General features: G+C 45.6%; 1 protein-coding gene across 1 annotated transcript in view; it reads left to right on the top strand.

Annotated features, from left to right (window-relative positions):
* LOC144672410 (Fc receptor-like protein 5) overlaps positions 1–22,966 on the top strand; it is a 74,122-nt gene that overhangs the window by 45,489 nt on the left and 5,667 nt on the right. The window contains exons 4-9 of the mRNA XM_078534254.1: positions 11,022–11,315; positions 14,213–14,506; positions 16,867–17,163; positions 18,202–18,303; positions 21,242–21,269; positions 22,588–22,631. Coding sequence (XP_078390380.1) covers positions 11,022–11,315; positions 14,213–14,506; positions 16,867–17,163; positions 18,202–18,303; positions 21,242–21,269; positions 22,588–22,631 — 1,059 coding nt within the window. The remainder of the gene's footprint in view (positions 1–11,021; positions 11,316–14,212; positions 14,507–16,866; positions 17,164–18,201; positions 18,304–21,241; positions 21,270–22,587; positions 22,632–22,966) is intronic.

Consider the following 22,966-nt stretch of genomic DNA (forward strand, 5'->3'; position numbering starts at 1 on the left):
CCCCATGATATGGGGATACAAAATCGCTTCGCCAGTGCGTCCTGAATTCCTGATTCGGACGTCCTGAATTCTTAAGCGGCGATTTGGAATGTAATGTGTTTTCTTCCTTTTGTTGTAATCAAATCCCGGACTTTCCATGTGTGGAACCTGATTCCCAGATGGAAAACCTGCTCTTTGCACATATCAATGGTTATTGAGTTCCCAATGTACTGATGCACATTAGGTTCACATGGCCTTTGTAATTGTTCTCTTCATTTATTCCTCCACAGCTTCGCCCATAAAACCGGTGATCACATTTAACCAACCGACTGGCGTGTATTTATCAGGAGAGATGGGGACAATCACCTGCACTGTTACTGGGGATAAGCGCGAAAAATTCTTCGAGTTTTACTGGGATAATGAACTGCTACACTTTTCTAAAACTGCCACACAGGGCAGTTTGGTTACAGTTCCCTTTAATGCTAAATACCGAGGAGGACAGTGCAGGTGCCGATATAGAACATCCATCAACAGTCGCTTACTTGTTTCCCCAGTGAGCGAGCCTGTGACCGTGACTATAGCAGGTAAGTGATACCAGCAGATCGTGCTAATGTATCTGTTCCGGCTGCTACTTCCACAGATCTATCTTTTATACCGTGTAACAAAATCAAACGTTGAATATTAGGAGAGAGGCAAAACGGAACACTGGCCTGATAGGTAGTAACACTTTCTCTGAACCTGAAGCTTCCGTTTTCAATCCCACTCCAAACAGGTAGATTGTGGGCCTGCAGGTCATTCCAACATCCCCCTACCTGTGATAGGCGGGGAGTGAAGGAGAAGCTCCTGGTCAGGTATGATGCAGAGTGCCGTTCCTCTGGCTTCTGGCCAGCCACACGTTTCACGAAAAGCATGCTAAGGAAAACAGATGTAAGCAGATCTACCTCAGGTGCCCCTGAGCACGGGAAGCTTTATAATTCAAACTGACCTCTTGTCTGGGTCTCTCAAATCCTAGTTTGGGTGAGGCTGGCAGTCAGCTGCAGAAGGGTTCTGGCACTGTGGGGAAGGAGTGGGTAATGTCCGGTGACGTCACAGCATATCTCGGGATGTGGGTAGCCCTTTCTGACGTCACAGCGGCCCTGAGTGTGGGACGCCCAACATTGCAGAAATCACATCATCTCCCAAACCCGCAGCAGCATCCGTTCTGGACGCTGAATCCTCCAATCATGAGGCATCATGGCTTGTTATTCCACACAAGGACTTCCATTTCGGTTGGCCCATCACCATTAACCGTCCTAGCTTAGTTTGCTCACACTCCCATCTGTGTCAGAAGGACACCCATTCAACCCAACCCCTGCAATCTCGGTCTCCATAACCTCGGCCGTCACCCCCCTTTGTGTCCATCCCTAATTGCCTCTGAGAAGCTGACTACGAGCAGCCTTCTCACACTCAGGGCCGCTGTGACGTCAGAAAGGCCTAACCCCATCCCGAGATGGCTGTGACGTCACAAGACATTTCCCACTCCCACCCCAAAGTGTCAGAACCATTCTTTGCACCTCTGGTGTATCGGAAGTGAGTTCCAAGGATTTTGATCCATCTTTCGGATTAAACGTTAAAAAATACGCCAACGTTCAGCATATCATTTAGACATATAATAGCCAAGGGCGAAAACTTTGACGGAATGTTAGTGGGTAATTCACCACAAAACCCTGCAGCCAAATATTTACCCTTGAACCAACATCACTGAAACAAAAAAGACATTGTCCTGGCAAAGGAGGTTGGAACATGGCAGGAGGAGTGGGTCATTCGGCCTGTCGAGCCTATTCTTTCATTTACTTACATCATGGACAATAAGCTACTTGAACGCCACTTTCCCTCGCAGCCCCCATAGCACTTGATGGTATTATTATTCATAAATCTAATCCTCTGTCACTCCCTCAATGGTGCTTGTTATAACTTGCTGTGTCCGGGTGTAAACATTGTCTTTCCATAGAGATAAACGTCTTCTTATCGTGTCCACGGACAGTCTTACATGGCCCAGCCTGAACTGGGCACATTTTTGCGCCTTGTTGTTGAATTCGGCAAGATCTGCCACAATGCAGGGTTCCTCTAGCGATAGGCATTGCAGCAGATGTTGCATAGTCTGTGGCTCAGTTCCACATTCACAGGTTGTCGGGCTTGTTGTGTATCCGCATTTGCTTAGTGACACCTTTGAACGACCTACACCAGTCGTAAGTCTGTTAAGGCACTTCCAGGTTTCCCAGTTGCAATTAGCTGCTGGGGGAAGGCTTTCATTCGGTAGGATTTCCATCGCTGGGGGTTTTTCGAGACTGGCGAGCCGGTCTTTCCACAAGGCGATGCGGGCTCCAGAAGGGGTTGATTGGAACAACACTGTTCATGAAGCTCTTCCTTGAATCTAGGCGGCTGGGTGTAGGTGTATGACCATGTGGAGGGTGTCTCTCATCTGATGTTTGACGGAGTCGCTCTTTCGTGCTGGCTACCGTACTTCTTATATCAGGGGGAGCGATACCCGCCAGGATATATAGGCTGTTGGTGCTTGTTGGTTTTAAACAACCTGTGATAAGTCGGCAGCTTGCATTCAGAACGGCACCTATCTTCTTAGCATGAGCAGATAAACTAATGTTGCGGTTAACAACACTGACGGTACATAAGATTCTCTGCCCCATTTAAAATTGCTCTGCACATTTAATTTGCAACAGATCGGCTAAGAAAGCCATGGATAAATCTGAATCAATGGACAGGGGTGTATGTAATAGGAGAGATGGTCACCATGACGTGCACTGTGATTGGAGATGTTCGGAAGAAAACCTTCTATTTTTATAAAGATGATAAACTGCGGGACTCCTGGCAAATTGTCACAAAGGAGAATGTTGGAACATTCCAGGTTACTGGTAGAAGTAGCGAAGGGCGATACCGATGTGAATACGGAATTTCGTTCGACGGTCGGCATCTAACATCCACAAAGAGCGAGGCTGTGATCGTCACTACCACAGGTGAGTGACAGGGAACAAAGATTGTAGATATGTTTACTCGCCGGGCTTGGCATTTTCACAAATCCAGGGCCAATCCTCAAAATGAAATGTTCAGTGTTCGGGGAGAGGGGAATATGCGAAAACCATGGACTTCATTGTTCAAGTCCTGACACATTCCCTGAAAGAATGGTCGCTGAATGCACCCTCTGGGCGTCAACTATCACTGCAATTGTTGAGGTGGGAAGGGGAGGAAAGCAGGAGGAGGGTGTGAGTGGGCCTTCAGCAGCTGAAGGATTGTGTCACTGGGGAAGGGCTTTCCATTGTTCAGTGAGATCGCGCAATAACTTGCGACTGGATTCAGCTCTTTCTGACATCATACTGGGCCCGAGTGTCCATCCCGACCATTGAGCCGGTCGCAATTTAGAGAAACCACATCACAAAACCCACATGCGGTGGGGCATGATGTACTGTCCAATCCTTTCAGCGTTTGCCTGTCATTCTCCACATTGATACGGGCACTAGGTTTTATTATCTTGATGTACAACAACAGGTGTCCTCTAGTCCAATCACCACAAGTCCCAAAACTTTAATATTCCCGAATGCCAGTCCAAGCCACAACGGACAATACCAATATCTGTACAGAGTTCCCTTCCAGAGCAGGCATTTAGGCTATAACAGTGACCATAGCAGGTGAGAGACAGGGTCAGATATTTAAAAATGTCTATTTACGATCTTGGTATTGTCAAATAATCAAGGTTTTATTCACTGTAACAAAATGAATCAATTTAAATAGGCTGCAGCACGGAGGGGGCGTGGCTTGTGGGCTGGGGGTTCAGGTGTTCTCAGTGTTCATTCCACAATTGTGAACGATTGGGATTGGGTCCACCGGCTGTACATGGACTGTGATTGTAGGGGCTAGGGTGGGAAAGAGGGGACTGTCAGCAGCTGAAGTGTTGTGACACTGGGGGAAACTGGTGCCCATTGGCGGTCAAAAAAAAACATATTTACTTTGGTAGCACTCTCGCCTGAATGATCAGGCCATGGAGCCAATTTTCACTTCAGCTCATGAACTCCAAACATGCAGCCCGACACTCCCCATAATCCAGACCGACACTCCCAGCGGTGCCAGTATTGAGGGACCGCTGCACTTTCGGAGGTAGATGCATAGCCTCTAGGGCTTGAGCTCCATAATTCAGGCCGATGCTCGCCCCAGTGGCAGTACTGAGGGAGCGCTGCACTGTCGAAGTTTGATGTATATAGTCTAGGGCTTGAGCTCCATAAACCAGGCCGACACTTCCCCGGTGTCAGTACTAAAGGATTGCTGCACTGTCAGAGGTTTTCATTATATACTCTAGGGTTTGAGCTACATGAAGCAGGCCGAGACTCCCACGGTGACAGTACCAAGGGAGTTTTTCACTTTCGAATGTAGGAAATTTGAATGGGCCCTGAATTAACCCGCTGGGCATCAACTACCACTGCAAATATTGAGATGGGAAGGGGTGGAAAGCAGGAGCAGGGTGTGAGGGGACAGTCAGAAGCTGAAGGTTTCTGTCACTGGGGGAGGTGCTGTCCACAGTTGGGTGACGTCACGGTCTAATTCGTGTTTGGGTGATGCTCCTTCTGATATCATTCTGGGTCCGAGTGTCCAACGCCGACCAGTGAAGCGGTCAAACAAGAGAGACACCCCATCCCAAAACTCTCATGTAGTGCGGCATGGTGTACCGTCCAAATCTTTCACTGTTTGGTTTCATTTTCCACGTTGATGGTGAAAGTATCAGCAGTTGTCAAGGACTCTCTTCCTTCATGACCTTACCGGGACTGCAACACGCAGCCCTAAACCAGAAGGTTGTGTGATCAAGCACTCCTCCAGATTTAGCTCCATGATCCAGGAAGTCTCACGGACAATGTGTCATTACTGATGTAGTGCTGCACTGTCGGTGGGAGATGTATATGCTCTAGGAGTTGAGTTCCATTACCCAGGCCAACACTACATCCGCTCCGCGCCTACACCACCACCACCACCAACCACCCGCCCCCCCCCCCCCCCCCACCACCCCGCCCCAACCAACACATCCCAACTCCACGCATCCGCTGCCCCCGCTGCCAGTACTGAATGAGTGCTTTACTGCCTCAGGTAGATATATATCATCTTGGACCTCAGCTCCATGTTCCAGCCCAACACACCCTCGGTGCCAGTACTGAGGGAGTGTCCGAACATTTAAAATAGGTTGCTCTCTGCAATTACGTGTTGAGCTAAAATAAACAGCTGCATTATTGCCAGTCACATCAGTTGGAACTTCGCTTCCGTATCCATGGGCCAAATACACATCCTTAAAACAACAGCACTGAAGAAAAAATCACGTTGATTCTCCCATCATTAATTTATTTCCGTTCCTGGGATCTTGCTCTGCCCAAATCTGCTTGTAAGAATCGTCGATTAACATAACGAATGCACTTCAGTCGGACTTAATCAGCTGCGGAGCTGTGAGGGAAGGCCCGAGTCCCTGATTGGCGTTTATAAATGTGTTTACTTATCCTCCTTGCTTCATAATCAAATCCTGATTTCCACATTTGTGAATTCTCAGATACTTGTAAACACGTTCACTCGACATAGCTCAATTAATCTGTTATCACATTCTAATGTACATGTGAAGACTGATCCATTTCTAATTGTTCCTTCAATTCATTTTGCCACAGATCCGCTAAAAGTCCCACTGATATCTCTTGATCAAACCACAGGAGTGTATGCAGTAGGAGACACGATCATCATGACCTGCACCGTGACTGGAGATAACCGAGAGAAAAACTTTTATTTTTATAAAGGATATCACCAGCTGTCCTCTAGCCCAATCATCACAAATACCTACTCTTTAAGATTCAAGACTACCCGCCCAAGTGACCGCGGACAATACCAGTGCCAATACCGACTTACCGTCCAGAGCAGGCAGTTAGATTCCAAACAGAGCCAGGCTGTAACGCTAACAATAGCAGGTGAGTGACAGGGGACAGAGATTTAAACATTCCTGTTAATGGTGTGTGTATTGTCAAATAATCAATATTTTACACACTGTAACATTATGACCGGTTTCAAATAATCGGGGAGGGTGTCCAATTGATCTGCGACCTCATTCACAATTGAGGCCGATGGGATTTGAATTCATGCGCTGTAAATAGACTGTGATTGAAGGGGCTGGGGTGGGCAGGCCCGGGAGGCAGGGGTGTGGTGTGAGGGGGCAGGCAGCAGCTGCAGTGTTCTGCCTAGTGTCCATTAGCGGGAGATGTCTCAGTCTTAATTGGAATTGGATTAGGCCCGTTGTGACATCAGAGATCCCTTCAACACCTCGGTCTTGTATTGTACCTTCATTCCCATGCATTGAATGTATTAATATCGTCGATGCGTTTGGACTATCTCAACAGAATTTAAAAAGCTTTACCTCCTTCGGGAGCACTCTTGCCTGAATTATATGGCAATGGAGAAAAATTTCACTTGAGCTCGTGAGCTCCAAAAGTGCCCCACAGTGCCAGCAATGAGGGAGTGCTGCACTGACGGAGGAAGATGTATGTACTACTGGATTAGAGCCCTTTTACCTGAGTCAACATCCCAATCAACATCAACCCGCCCCAACAGCCACCCCGGCCGTTTCCATTACTGAGGGACTGTCTGACCTCTCCCATTTCTAATGTGAATGAAAAACGACGGAACAGTCTGCAATGTCGTGTTGAGATACAATAGGCATAGTTGTGAGTCATGTCAGTGGGAACTTCGCTTCCGTATCAATGGGCCAAACACACATCCTTATCACAACATCACTGAAGGAAACATCAAGTTAATTGTCCCGTCATTAATTGACGTCCGTTCATAGGATCTTGCCCTGCTCAAATCTGCTGGTAGGAATGGACGATTACCTTAACGAATGCATTTCAGTCGGACTTTATCAGCTGTGGAGCTGTAAGGAAAGCTCCGCTTTCCGGATTGGCGTTTATAAATGTGTTCGCTTAACCTCTTTCCTTCGTCATCAATTCCTGATCTCAAAATTTGTGAATTCTCAAACACTTGTAGACACCTTGTCACGACACAGATCAATTAATGTGTTTATAACCTACTTCTGTACATAGAAAGACTCTGATCCATTTCTAATTGTTCCTTCATTTCATTTTGCCGCAGATCCGCTAAAAATCCCAGTGTTATCACTTGATCAAACTACAGGGGTCTATGCATTGGGGGAGCCGATCACCATGACCTGCACCGTGACTGGAGATAATCGCCAGAAAAGGTTCTATTTTTATGAAGGATATCGACAGCTGCCCTCTAGTCCATACATCACAAATGCTAATACTTTAACATTTGCGAATACCAGTCCAAGCCACAGCGGACAATACCAATGTAAATACAGAATTGCTGTCCAGAGCAGGCAGTTCGATTCCAAACAGAGCCAGGCTGTAGCGGTGACCATAGCAGGTGAGCGATAGGGAAACATAGATTTCAACATTTCGATTTATAGCGTGGGTATTCTCAAATCATCAATATTTCATTCACTGTAACAACATGATTCGTTTCAAATAATCCGGGAGGGAGCCCAAATGAACTGCGATCTCATTGCACAATTTTGACCAATGGGGGCTGAATTCACCCGCTGTACAATGACAGTGATTGCAGGGGATGGGGTGGGCCGTGGGGGAATGCAGGAATATGTTTAAAGGGGACAGTCAGCAGCTCAAGTGCTCTGTCACCGCGGGAAGCTAGTGCCCATTGGCGGGAGATCTCAGAGTCTTAATTGTGATTGTGTTAGGCCCGTTATGACATCAAAGATACATTCCATATCTGAGTGCTGAATGGTACCCTCATGCCTCTGTTTTGGTTTTATTTCCATAAGTTGATACAATCGATGTGGTTCGGCTATCTCAACTGAGAATATAAGTATCTACTTTGGTAGCACTCTCACTCTCGCCTGATTTATCAGGCAATGGGGTAAACTTTCACAGCAGCTCGTGAGCTTCACAAATGTTGTCCGGCTCGCCCCCCAATGCCAGTACTGAGAGAGCGCTGCGCTGTCGGATGTAGATCTATATATTCTATGCCTTGAGATCCATTATCCAGGCCGACACACCCACGGTGCCAGTATTGAGGGACCGCTGCACTTTCGGAGGTAGATGCATAGGCTCTAGTGCTTGAGCTCCATAAACCAGGCCGACACTCCCCTGGTGTCAGTACTATGGGATTGCTGCACTGTCAGAGGTTTTTGTATATACTCTAGGGTTTGAGCTACATAAAGCAGGCCGACACTCCCCCGGTCAAAGTACTGAGGGAGTGTCTCACTTTCGAATGTAGGAAATTTGAATGGGCCCTGACCTAACCCGCTGGGCATCAACTACCACTGCAAATATTGAGATAGGAAGGGGAGGAAAGCAGTAGGAGGGTTAGAGGGGACAGTCAGAAGCTGAAGGTTTCTGTCACTGGGTAGGTGCGGTCCACTGCTGGGTGACGTCACAGTCTAACTCGGGTTTGGGTGATGCTCCTTCTGATATCATTCTGGGTCCGAGTGTCCAACGCCGACCAGTGAAGAGGCCAAACAAGAGAGACTCCCCATCCCAAAACCCACATGTAGTGCGGCATGGTGTACCGTCCAATTCATTCACTGTTTGCTTTCATTTTCCACGTTGATGGTGAAAGTATCAGCAGTTGTCATGGACTCTCTTCCTTCATGTCCTTACCGGGACTGCAGCACGCAGCCCTAAACAAGAAGGTTGTATAATCAGCCATTCCTCCAGATTTAGCTCCATGATCCAGGAAGTTTCACAGGTAATGTGTCATTACTGATGTAGTGCTGCACTGTCGGTGGGAGATGAATATGCTCGAGGAATTGAGTTCCATTACCCAGGCAAACACTACATCCGCTCCGCGCCTACACCACCACCACAACAACCACCACCCCCACTTCCCCATCCCCCAACCCCACGAATCCACTGCGCCCGTTGACAGTAATGAGTGAGTGCTTTACTGTCTCAGGTAGATATATATCATCTTGGACTTGAGCTCCATATTCCAGCCCAACACACCCTCGGTGCCAGTACTGAGGGAGTGTCCGAACTCTGCTATTTCTAATGGAACATTTAAAATAGGTTCCTCTCTGCAATTGCGTGCTGAGCTAAAATAAACAGCTGCATTATTGCCAGTCACATCGGTTGGAACTTCGCTTCCGTATGCATGGGCCAAATACACATCCTTAAAACAGCAGCATTGAAGGAAAAAATCACGTTGATTCTCCCCTCATTAATTTATTTCAGTTCCTGGGATCTGACTCTGCCCAAAAATCGTCGATTATCATAACGAATGCACTTCAGTTGGAATTAATCAGCTGTGGAGCTGTGAGGGAAGGCCCGAGTCCCTGATTGGCGTTTATAAATGTGTTTGCTTATCCTCCTTGCTTCATAATCAAATCCTGATCTCCACATTTGTGAATTCTCAGACACTTGTAAACACGTTCTCTCGACACAGATCAATTATTCTGTTTATAACACACTAATGTACATGTGAAGACTGATCCATTACGGATTGTTCCTTCAATTCATTTTGCCACAGATCCGCTAAAAGCCCCACTGATATCTCTTGATCAAACGATAGGGGTGTATACAGTAGGAGAGTCGTTCAAAATGACCTGCTCCGTGACTGCAGATGATCGCGGTAAACCTTTTATTTTTATAAAGGCTATCACCAGCAGTCCTCTAGCGCAATCATCACAAATACCTATACTTTAATATTCAAGATTACCCGCCCAAGCGACGGCGGGCAATTTAATGTCAATACAGACGGACCGTCCAGAGCAGGCAGTTAGATTCCAAACAGAGTCAGGCTGTAACGGTGACCATAGCAGGTGAGTGACAGGGGACAGAGATTTAAACATTCCTGTTAATGGTGTGTGTATTATCAAATAATCAATATTTTACTCACTGTAACATTATGACCGGTTTCAAATAATCGGGAAGGGTGTCCAATTGATCTGCGACCTCATTCACAATTGAGGCCGATGGGATTTAAATTCATCCGCTGTAAATCGACTGTGATTGTAGGCGCTGGGGTGTGTAGCCCGGGTGGCAGGAGTGTGGTGTGAGGAGGCAGGCAGCAGCTACAGTGTTCTGCCTAGTGTCAATTAGCGGGAGATGTCTCAGTCTTAATTGGAATTGAATTAGGCCCGTTGTGACATCAGAGGTCCCTTCCACACCTCGGTCTTGTATTGTACCTTCATTCCCATGCATTGGATGTATTTCAATGTATTGATATCTTCGATGCGTTTGGACTATCTCAACAGAATTTAAAAAAAATTACCTCCTTCGGGAGCACTCTTGCCTGAATTATATGGCAATGGAGACAAATTTCACTTGGGCTTGTGAGCTCCAAAAGTGCCCCACAGTGCCAGCAATGAGGGAGTGCTGCACTGACGGAGGAAGATCTATGTACTCCTGGATTTGAGCCCTATTACCTGAGTCGACATGCCAATCAACACCACCCCGCCCTAATGGCCACCCCGGCCGTTGCCATTACTGAGGGACTGTCTGACCTCTCCCATTTCTAAGTGAATGAAAAAGGAGGGAACAGACTGCAATGTCGTGTAGAGATATAATAGGCATAGTTGTGAGTCATGTCAGTGGGAACTTCGCTTCCGTATCAATGGGCCAAACACACATCCTTATAACAACATCACTGAAAGAAGCATCACGTTAACTGGCCCGTCATGAATTGACGTCCGTTCATGGGATCTTGCCCTGCTCAAATCTGCTGGTAGGAATTGACGACTAACTTAGCAAATGCATTTCAGTCGGAATTTATCAGCTGTGGAGCTGTTAGGAAAGCTCCGCTTTCCGGATTGCCGTTTGTAAATGTGTTCGCTTAACCTCCTTCCTTCGTCATCAATTCCAGATCTCAACATTTGTGAATTCTCAAACACTTGTAGACATTTTGTCTTGACACAGATCAATTAATGTGTTTATTACCTACTTCTGTACATAGAAAGACTGATCCATTTCTAATTGTTCCTTCAATTTATTTTACCGCAGAGCCGCTAAAAATCCCAGTGATATCTCTTGATCAAGCTACAGGGGTGTATGCAGTAGGAGAGACGATCACCATGACCTGCACCGTGACTGGAGATGATCGCCAGAAAAGGTTCTATTTTTATAAAGAATATCGGCAGCTGATCTCTAGTCCATACATCACAAATGCCAATTCTTTGACATTTGCGAATACCAGTCCAAGCCACAGCGGACAATACCAATGTAAATACAGCATTGCCGTCCAGAGCAGGCAGTTCGATTCCAAACAGAGCCAGGCTGTAGCGGTGACCATAGCAGGTGAGCGATAGGGAAACATAGATTCCAACATTTCTATTTCTGACGTGGGTATTCTCATATCATTAATATTTCATTCACTGTGACAGGTACCCGGGAGTAAGTTACAGACTGAAATATAATCGAGGGGTTCGGGGTCGTCATATATATAAAATGACAGGTACCCGGGTGTGAGTAATAGACTGGAATCTAATCGAGGGGTTCGAGGTGGTTAATATATATAATGACAGGTATCCGGGGTTGAGTTACAAACTGGAATCTAATCGAGGGGTTCGGGATGGTTTATATATAGAATTACAGATACCCGGGAGTGAGTTACAGACTGGAATCTAATCGAGGGGTTCGGGATGGTTTATATATATAATAACGGATTCCCGGGAGTGAGTAACAGGCTGGAATCTAATCGAGGGGTTCGGGGTGGTTTATATATATAATGACTGGTATCCCGGAGTGAGTTACAGACTGGAATCTAATCGAGGGGTTCGGAGTGGTTTATATATATAATGACAGGTATCCGGGAGTGACTTGCAGACTGGAATCTAATCGAGGGGTTCGAGGTGGTTTATATATAGAATAACAGATACCCGGGAGTGAGTTACAGACTGGAATCTAATCGAGGGGTTCGGGTGGTTTATATATAGAATAACAGATACCCGGGAGTGAGTTACAGACTGGAATCTAATCGAGGGGTTCGGGGTGGTTTATATGTAGAATAACAGATACCCAGGAGTGAGTTACAGACTGGAATCTAATCGAGGGGTTCGGGGTGGTTTATATATAGAATGACAGATACCCGGGAGTGAGTTACAGACTGGAATCTAATCGAGGGGTTCGGGGTGGTTTATATGTAGAATAACAGATACCCAGGAGTGAGTTACAGACTGGAATCTAATCGAGGGGTTCGGGGTGGTTTATATATAGAATGACAGATACCCGGGAGTGAGTTACAGACTGGAATCTAATCGAGGGCTTCGGGGTGGTTTATATATAGAATAACAGATACCCAGGAGTGAGTTACAGACTGGAATCTAATCGAGGGGTTCGGGGTGGTTTATATATATGATGACAGCTCTGAAGGAAAAATCACGTTGATTCTCCCCTCATTAATTTATTTCAGTTCCTGGGATCTTGCTCGGCCCAAATCTGCTTGTAAGAATCGTCGATTATCATAAGGAATGCACTTCATTCGGACTTAATCAGCTGAGGAGCTGTTAGGGAAGGCCCGAGTCCCTGATTGGCGTTTATAAATGTGTTTGCTTATTCTCCTTGCTTCATAATCAAATCCTGATCTCCACATTTGTGAATTCTCAGACACTTGTAAACACGTTCTCTCGACACAGCTCAATTAATCTGTTTATAACCTACCAATGTACATGTGAAGACTGATCCATTTCGGATTGTTCCTTCAATTCATTTTGCCACAGATCAGCTAAAAGCCCCACTGATATCTCTTGATCAAACCACAGGGGTGTATGCAGTAGGAGAGTCGATCAACATGACCTGCTCCGTGACTGGAGATGATCGCGAGAAAAACTTCTATTTTTATAAAGGATCTCACCAGCTGTCCTCTAGCTGAATCATCACAAATACCTATACTTTAAGATTCAAGAATACCCGCCCAAGCGACCGCGGACAATACCAATGTCAATACAGATTTACCGTCCAGAGCAGACAGTTAGACTCCAAACAGAGCCAGGCTGTTACGCTGACAACAGCAGATTAATGACAGGGAACAGAGATTTAAACATTCCTGTTAATGGTGTGTGTATTATCAAATAATCAATATTTTAATCACTGTAACATTATGACCAGTTTCAAATAATCGGGGAAGGTGTCCAATTGATCTGCGACCTCATTTACAATTGAGGCCGATGGGACTTGAATTCATCCGCAGTAAATCGACTGTGATTGCAGGGGCTGGGGTGCGCAGGCCCGGGAGGCAGGGGTGTGATGTGAGGGGGCAGGCAGCAGCTGCAGTGTTCTGCCTAGTGTCCATTAGCGACAGATGTCTCAGTCTTAATTGGAATTAGATTAGTCCCGTTGTGACATCAGAGATCCCTTCCACACCTCGGTGTTGTATTGTACCTTCATTCCCATGCATTGGATGTATTTCAATGCATTGGTATCTTCGATGTGCTTGGACTATCTCAACAGAATAAAAAAAACTTACCTCCTTCGGGAGCACTCTTGCCTGAATTATATGGCAAATGAGACAAATTTCACTTGATCTCGTGAGCTCCAAAAGTGCCCCACAGTGCCAGCAATGAGGGAGTGCTGCACTGACGGAGGAAGATGTATGTACTCCTGGATTTGAGCCATGTTAACTGAGTCAACATCCCAAACAACACCACCCCGCCCTAACGGCCACCCCGGCCGATGCCATTACTGAGGGACTGTCTGACCTCTCCCATTTCTAAGTGAATGAAAAACGAGGATACAGACTACAATGTCGTGTAGAGATACAATAGGCATAGTTGTGAGTCATGTCAGTGGGAACTTCGCTTCCGTATCAATGGGCCAAACGCACATCCTTATAACAACATCACTGAAGGAAGCATCACGTTAACTGGCCCGTCATGAATTGACGTCCATTCATGGGATCTTGCCCTGCTCAAATCTGCTGGTAAGAATGGACGATTACATTAACGAATGCATTTCAGTCGGAATTTAACAGCTGTGGAGCTGTTAGGAAAGCTCCGTTTTCCGGATTGGCTTTTATAAATGTGTTCGCTTAACCTCCTTCCTTCGTCATCAATTCCAGATGTCAACATTTGTGAATTCTCAAACACTTGTAGACACCTTGTCACGACACAGATCAATTAATGTGTTTATAACCTACTTCTGTACATAGACAGACTCTGATCCATTTCTAATTGTTTCTTCAATTCATTTTACCGCAGATCCGCTAAAAATCCCAGTGTTAACTCTTGATCAAGCTACAGGGGTGTATGCAGTAGGAGAGCCGATCACCATGACCTGCACCGTGACTGGAGATAATCGCCAGAAAAGGTTTTATTTTTATGAAGGATATCGACAGCTGACCTCTAATCCATACATCACAAATGCTAATACTTTAACATTTGCGAATACCAGTCCAAGCCACAGCGGACAATACCAATGTAAATACAGCATTGCCGTCCAGAGCAGGCAGTTCGATTCCAAAAAGAGCCTGGCTGTAGCGGTGACCATAGCAGGTGAGCGATAGGGAAACATAGATTTCAACATTTCGATTTATAGCGTGGGTATTCTCAAATCATCAATATTTCATTCACTGTAACAATATGACTCGTTTCAAATAATCCGGGAGGGAGCCCAAATGACCTGGTATCTCATGGCACAATTCTGACAGATGGGGGCTGAATTCACCCGCTGTACAATGACAGTGATTGCAGGGGATGGGGTGGGCTGGAGGGGAATGCAGGAGTATGGTTTAAGGGGACAGTCAGCAGCTCAAGTGTTCTGTCACCGCGGGAAGCTAGTGCCCATTGGCGGGAGATCTCAGAGTCTTAATTGTGATTGTGTTAGGCCCGTTATGACATCAAAGATACCTTCCTTATCTCGGTGCTGAATGGTACCTTCATGCCTCTGTATTGGCTTTATTTCCATAAGTTGATACAATCGATGTGGTTCGGCTATCTCAACTGGAAAAAAAAAAGCTACTTTGGTAGCACTCTGACACTCGCCTGATTAATCAGGCAATGGGGTCAACTTTCACAGCAGCTCGTGAGCTTCACAAATGTTGTCTGGCTCGCCCCCCAATGCCAGTACTGAGAGAGCGCGGCACTGTTGGATGTAGATGTATATATTCTATGCCTTGAGCTCCATTATCCAGGCCGACACACCCACGGTGCCAGTACTAAGGGAGTGGTGCACTGTCGGAGTTAGATTCATATGCTTTAGGACTTGAGTTCCATAATCCAAGCCTAATCACTCACTCTTGTTAAGTGAAAAAAAAACGTTTTTCACATTGTTTAACAGTCACAGAGAGAGGTTTTTTGTTCATCTCTTGTCTAATCCTCATCCGACACACTGACAAATTACTGCAAGTGTCTCCATTAATCACAGAATCAGAAAAAGCAACAGCAGAGATTGAGACCACTCGACCCATCCTGCCTGTTGTGTCTCTTTGAAACAGCTATCAACTTTTTTCTGTATTCGTTCCTGAGGTGTTGTAATAGCTGGCAAGGGGAACATTTATTTCAGATTCCCGTTGCCCTTTAGAAGCCAAGTTATCTGCACTCCTAGGCATTTGTCATAAAATTTCTGCCAAGTTATCCCTCAGCAATGTTTATCCACTCCCTTTGCGAGTTCCTGTTGAATCTGCTTTTACCTTACTTCCAGAGAGGACATTCCAAATTCTAACAAATTGCTGCATTAACACGGTTTTTCTCATATTCCATCCGGCTCCTTTGCAATCACTGAAATCTATGTTATCTGGTTACTAAATATTTTAACACTAAAAACAATTGTTCCTTATTTACTTTATCAAGCTCTTAATGATTTTTCAAATCTTTATGAAAATCTCAGTTTACCTTCTCTGAACTACGAGAAAATTCCAAGCTTCTCCAGTCTTCTACATGCCATCCTTTCTGAAAAAATTCTAGTTAATGTCCTCTTCCTCTTTGACAAGGCTTGGTTATCCTTCCCATAGGGTGACGCCCATAACGGGACACAAAATTCCAAATGAGGGCTAACCAGCAAAATAATCGCAAAATACGGCGGATGCTGGAAATCTGAAATAAGAACATAAAATGCTGGAGGGCTCAACAGATCTGGCAACATCTATAAAGATAGAAACAGGGTAAACACTTAGCGTCTGTATGACGCTTCTTCAGTGTTGAAGAGGGTGTGGAGAAGCTGGAGCAGAATAGAAGGGCAGGGATAAGTGGGTGCTCAGGACAGATTGACAAAAATGTCATGTAGAAAAGACAAATGGAGTGTTAATTGTAGCGTGTAAGACTAAAGTAGGTGCTAAAAGTGGAAGAAAGGTAAGATAGCAGAATGTGTTAATGGGAGAACAGGTGTCAGCACACTGAAAGCAAAATAGGTTTCAGATGGCTCTGTGGGGATCAGGGCATGGGGAATGTGTGAAAATGGAGGAAAGAGTTCATGGTCTGAGTTTTTTGAACTCAGTGTTAAGTCTAAAAGTCTGAAAGGTTCCCAATTAACACTTTGTAACCCTACCTTTATGCCATCATGAGTGCCCTTTTTGTCTTTCACACTGTCATTACCATTCCATTGGTTTTGTGTCCATGACATCTTTTTTAAATTTCTCTTCAGTTTCCACCTTCCCGCGACCTTCTATCTTGCTCCAGATGCTCCACCCCTTTCACTATCTAATCCTTCACATTCCTAATTCTCCTTAACTCCGAAGAATTCATACGGACTGGAAAGTTTAGCCCTGTTTCTCTATCCACAGATGATGCCTGGCTCTTGGCAACATTGTTGTTTTGATATGAGGGCTAAGCATTGTTTTATGAAATTTTATCAAAGGTTTTTTTGTGAAATTCATTTTTTGACAAAATCGGTACTACCTCTCCGATTCCAATTCCAGAACTTCCCGAACCATACATATCCGTGGATTCTAGCGCTGTTATTCGGAGTGAAGCTGTCACATTTAACTGTACAGGCCCCCGGGACAATCCTGCCATTACATTTTACCTGTACAGACAAGGGGATGCGAATCACTATGGTCTCAAGCCTGCTGCCTCAGGGATCAATTATGTCACCTTCACTATCAGGAATGTCGATCACTCTGAAATAGGAAATTATACCTGCCGTTATGAAGCACTGATTAACGGAAGAAAACTATCCTCGGCTCAGAGTGACACTGTGCACATCACTGCGACAGGTGAGTGGAATTCCCAGTTAACGTAACCATCCGACCGTAATAAAAGGTTTTGCTGTGTTTCAATTTGTGCCATTTCCCCACGACACTGACTAACACACTTGACAATTCAAACTGGCTTGAAAGTGAGAGCAGCGTGTTCTCTTCTCCCACGTCCAGTATTGACCAAATGAAAATTACACTTGTTCCCATGGGACTGGATTAACAGAATAATGGACTGGTAGTTTGTACGCAGTTAATATCCAATGGAGAGCTAGTGGATACAATGACGCAACTAATAAGTCGGCCAATTGCAATTGAACATTCAGCCGCTTCATTCCAGCGGGGGTATAGCCACGCCCCCGCGTGATGACTCCCACACCACTTCCCCCGAACCCGACCCCTTGCCAACCACATTGCTGATTGGCTGCTTTTGAAACAGTGTTTTCGTGCGGGCCATTTAGAGATGGGAGTGGAGACGGGCTGTGGATACCAAAGGCTGCGGCAATGTAAAGCCTAAAGAGAAACTTCAAAATGGATCAGCAGCGTGGGCATTGCTGCACCGCCTGACGTGGGAACAATCTTTATTGGTGATTGAATAGAACGGTTCGATTTAGTTAAACAGGGAGCAGTTCCATATACGGGCGGGAGAGTTTCTAACCAGGGAACACAGACAAAAGGCAAAATGTAATTGCATTAATTTGTAAGCAACGAGTTTTTTGTGGTCTGCAACACTGTGGAATATGATTCTGTAGTTTCCATTACTTAAATCAAAAATCATATTGGAATAATGTTACAGTGCGATGAAGAAAGTGCGAATGGGCTTGGATAGTGTGAAAAATTGATCCTGTCCTTCAGGTTCTCAGATCAGGCATGAGGACCGATAGGCTCCCTCCTCTGCCTGTTAATTTTATGACTCGCACTTCATCTCTCTCACTCTCTCTCTCTCAGTCTTTGTTTTCTGCTGCAGTCTAGCCCCAATTGTTGTCCTGCATTAAATTGCAGATTATTCCCTTTGTTGTGGAAGCTGTTCATTAACATTGTCCTGCTCTCCCCCATTAGCTCATTCAGAAAAGAAACATGTTCCCCTGGCTGCTGGTATCGGTTCTGCTGTGGGCATGATTCTCCTCCTTGCTCTGTTGGGTGTCTGCCTCTGGAGGAAAGGTAGGTCAGACCATTTGAAACAACCGGTCATTACAGATGAATTGACAAAGGTACCAGTCGACTCTTGGTGGCCAATATGATCCAATTCCCTAAACCACTCAACCACTAACCTCCAACATTAAATGAAGGGCGATCCCGGTATGAAGAGTGAAATAGCCAATCGCAAAAGACTGGGTAGAAATCAACATTGGGCGGGATGGCAAGACCGGGAAGGTCACATCAACTACGTGTCAGACACTCCGTCCAATATCCAGCGGCATTGATTTCACAAGAGCTGAACAAATGGCTGGTCCATGATGCGTGTCTCAGCCATACCGCTGCCTTTGGGCAGCCGTCCAGGACATATCACCCGGTTAGAATTGTTCCGTGGCTGGGGATAGAATGAGAGGAATCGCATTGGAAAATCCAAAACATTCAAATGTTTGCCCCAACTCCCTGAAGTTAAGAAGAATGGAGGGAGAGCCCAGGGTAGTGATTTTATACAGGTTATTCAGAGAGTACATGGTATGGGATCTGGAACAGGGCGCAGGAAATGAGGGTTAGACAAATGGAGGCAGTCTCCAGCCGCTGTACATTAAACTGGGTCAGATATTAGGAAGCTCTTCAAGAGTAATCAGGCTAAGAAATAACACCTGCTACTATTCTGGAGTCGACCGCCTTCGAATCATTGACAAAACATGTGGATGTTGCAATGGGATTGGGGCATTGTGCACACCTTGTGGGATATGTGTGAAGCCTCGTTGAACGGCTTTCCTTTCCTGGAAGACTCTTGTCTTTGAATGTCGGCGAAAACCCATTTCCCAATGTGACCGTTCACTCCACTCTGCCTCCTAGCCCACTGCCATTGGCCCCTTGGGTAACCCACCTGATATTAATTGTGATTTTGTTTTATATCTCCCGCGCCCCTCCACACCCACATCACATTGCTCCCCACCCCCACCCCTCGCCACTCATCACCGTTAATTTCATCCACTTCATGTGTCTCACTAACTGATCAATGTGCACTTGCCGAAAAGGAATGCCTCTACACTCAAGCTCCTTTCCTCAATTCCCTCTGTACCAACACACGAGTCTTCAATTCACTCAGTCGATGCGCTTGTCAATACGACTGCTTTGAGGAAATGGTCTGTCTTTTTCCGGCCCTCCGCATCTAAATTCAGCGTCTTCAATAAATTGTTTAAAGGTGATGATCTTCTCCGCATATGGCCCCATTGCTCCCTAAATATCATGTTCAAAAACTTCCAAACAAGCTTCCATTCAACCAATATAACAGACTATTCTGGTTTGAATGTTAGAGTGGCTTGTTAGCAAACAATACATTCCTGGATCTCTCCATTCATTAACTGGTAAGTCATTGCTCAGATCGCTGTCCTGTATAGACCTTCCCCCTGGAACTGCTCTCTCCCGTTGCCTTTCCCTCCCTGATCAAAACATTGATTCCAATGAATTTCTCTCCCTTGGATGCACGGCCGCCTCTGCAACAATCTGATTCTTTTTATTCCATTCGGCGAAGCGGGCGAAGCTCTCTAGACAAATAATTATTAACCATATCCAACTGCCGATGAGAAGATGGGGAATGCGTCCTTCTGGAAACGCTGCAGTCCATGCGTTACTACTACGGTGCTGTTAGGGAGGGAGTTGCAGGCATTTGATCCAGCGACAGTGAAGGAACGGCAGATATATTCCCAATTCAGGATGGTGAAAGCCTTGAGGCGAACTCCCACGTGATGGTATTCCCATGAGTCTGCTGTCCATGTCCCTCTAAATGGCAGCGCTCGTGCGTTTGGAAGATGCTGCCAAAGGAGCCCTAGTGAATTCCTGCTGTACATCTTGTAGATGCTACACACTGCTGCTACTGCTCGGCAATGGTGGAGGGAGTGAATGTTTGTGGATGGTGCCAATCAAGTGGGTTGTTTTGTCCTGGATGGTGTAGAAATTAGTTGAGTGTTGTTGGAAGTGGAGAGCATTCCATCACACTCCTTGACTTTGGGCGCTGTCGATGTTGGATAGGCTTTGGGGAGTAAGGAAGTGAGTTATTCACCGCAGGATTCCTAGCATCTGACCTGCTCTTCTGGACACAGTATTTATGTGGCTGGCCCAGCTCAGTTTGGACTCAACGTTAACCCCCAGGATGTTGATAGTTGGTGATTGAGCGCGGGTAATGTCATTCTGTCCTTTAACATGCTCTGCAACATTACCGACACCCCATATCTTAATGACAGTGTTGAGAAATATGCAGTAAAGATTCCTCTTTATAATGACCACAAGCTGCCCCATCCATCGACACCTCAGCTGTAACCACACGCTGATTCGGGTCAACAGACATTGATGCACTTTGAGTAGTTCCTCAATGCACTGTTTGTGGTGCTCATCTCTCCCGGTTCTAAAAATCAGGAGGACCGACGCAAACATGCGTGTTTCACACCTGACAAATGTTTGTTTTCATAGAATCATGTTTTGTTTTAGTTATTTCTTCATTGGGTTTGGGCATCACTCGCAATATCAGCATTTATTGACTAGCACTCATTTTCCTTACTGTCTCCCAGGAGGCATTTTACTATCCAGAGCATCACTGCGGGCTCTGCAGTTGCATGTCGGCTAGGCAGGGCAGCAGTTTGAATTCTCGAAAGGGCATTCTTGAACAAGATGGTTCACTGATTGTGGTCCATGGTCACCATAACTAATTCTAACTTGTCTTTTACTCCAATTGTGTTTCATTAACTGAATTCAAAGTGCCCAGCTCTCGGGGTGGGATATTAACTCATGATTCCCGACCCTTCGTCCAGGATTCTTAATAAGGTGCGCAGGCAACCAAACAGTATGTCACCATTCACATTACAATGGGCAATGAGGAGCACAAAGGCATTCGCTGCTCTGTGATTTGTTTCTCAAACTCCTATTCTGTTCTCGGCTTCTAATCCTTATGTTTCTTTCTCAGGAAAGAAGCAAAGTAACATGGAAACCAGGTGAGACCATTAAGTGTTGCATTTCAATGACATGTGACCAACATAATGATCAGAAGCCAATGTTCAGCCAATTTGTATTCTATATAAGCATTGTGTCTTTTTAATTTGAGAAACGAGGTCTGCAGCTAACATTCTCAATACAAAGGACAGACCAGCAAACATATACGCAGATAAAGTGACACATGCACACACTCACTGAATCATACCAGAAGGCAGGCAGAGATACTGGAGCAGAGACACACTCACAAGCGCACTCTTTCTCTCTCTCTCGCATACGCACTCGATTTCTCTCGCTCTCTCTCTTTCGCGCTCCGTGTGCTTTATTTATATATCACACTCATTTAAAATATGCAGCGCACAACATGGTGATGTCGGGGATCTAAACCGATACTGTATACATGCACCTTCTCACACTAAACTACTTGACCGCCTGCACTGATTTGGTCCATTGCACTGTTGAAGCTTATGCAATGGCTAAGAAAGGAGTTGGCCCTTCGAGATGTATCTGCCATTGAGTCCCTATTGTGATCCAATTCCATTTTTACCTCTCAGGGAGACATTAGTCGTTGGAATCATCTTGGCCAGAGAGTAGTGGATGTTGAACATACTCAAGGCTGACTGAGAGAGTGTTTGTTGTTCAAAGGCAATGAAGTCGAGGGCTATGTTGGGGCGGGGGAGCGATGGGGCAGACAGGAAAATGGAGTTGAGAGCACAATCAGGTCAGCCATGTTCTTATGGAGTTGGAGCAGGTTCCAGGGCCGAATGGCCTGCTCTTGCTATTAAACCACCCAGCGTAATTAGGGAAACGAGTTAGGAGCAGCAGTAGGCCACTCTGCCCCTCGAGCCTGCTGCACCATTCAGTAGGATAATGGATGATCCGATTGTAATCTCAACCCCACATTCCCGACCACCCCGGATAACCTTTCACCCCCTTGTTAATCCGGTGTTTCATCAATCCCTGGTTTAAAAACATTAAAGACTCTGCCCTCTGGCCTTTTGACGCCGCTGCCTGCGCGGCCTGTCTCACGCTGCGTGCGCGGCCTCACTCGGATTGCGTGCGCGTGCTCCATCGCGCGTGCACCTTCTCTTTCACCCATGTGCTGGTTTCATTCCCTTGAAAAATTCTGCCTTAATTCCCTGTAATAAGTCTGGGTTTGAAACGGTTTAATGGAAACATGCTCCTGGTCATGCAGACAGGAAAGCTTTCACACTTAACACGGGAATCGCGCCTGCAGTAATTTCAATGTCTGCCTCAAGTGCTTCCTGACACGGGTCATATCAGATGAAGTGACTAACTGATCATTTCTGTTGTTTGAAGGAATGCGGTGCCCTCTGGAGACCTAATCAACGAAAATGTTACATGTGAGTTCAGATAAATATTCCGACAGCCTGAACTGTCCTTTGTGTTCAGAGATTTGTCAGCGCTCCATGCATAACCACCAGCAGGACATTATAAGAAGGTTGTAGAAAACTTTGAAAATGAAAGTTTAAAAGTTGTAGAGTTGCAAATGTATATTTGTATATTATTTCAGTTATACAAATTGCTAAATGAAGTGATGAAAGTTAACACTCCTTTCGCAATCCAATCAGGTGATTACTAAAGGGGTAGAATTGAAAAGTAAAAACGTTAAGCGGAATCTGTGGCAAAACTTGGTTCCACCAATTAGTACTGGGAACAATGCTGGCCAGCGTAGGAT

This window comes from Cetorhinus maximus, chromosome 38 (assembly GCF_964194155.1).
Source record: "Cetorhinus maximus chromosome 38, sCetMax3.hap1.1, whole genome shotgun sequence".
Lineage (NCBI taxonomy): Eukaryota > Metazoa > Chordata > Chondrichthyes > Lamniformes > Cetorhinidae > Cetorhinus > Cetorhinus maximus.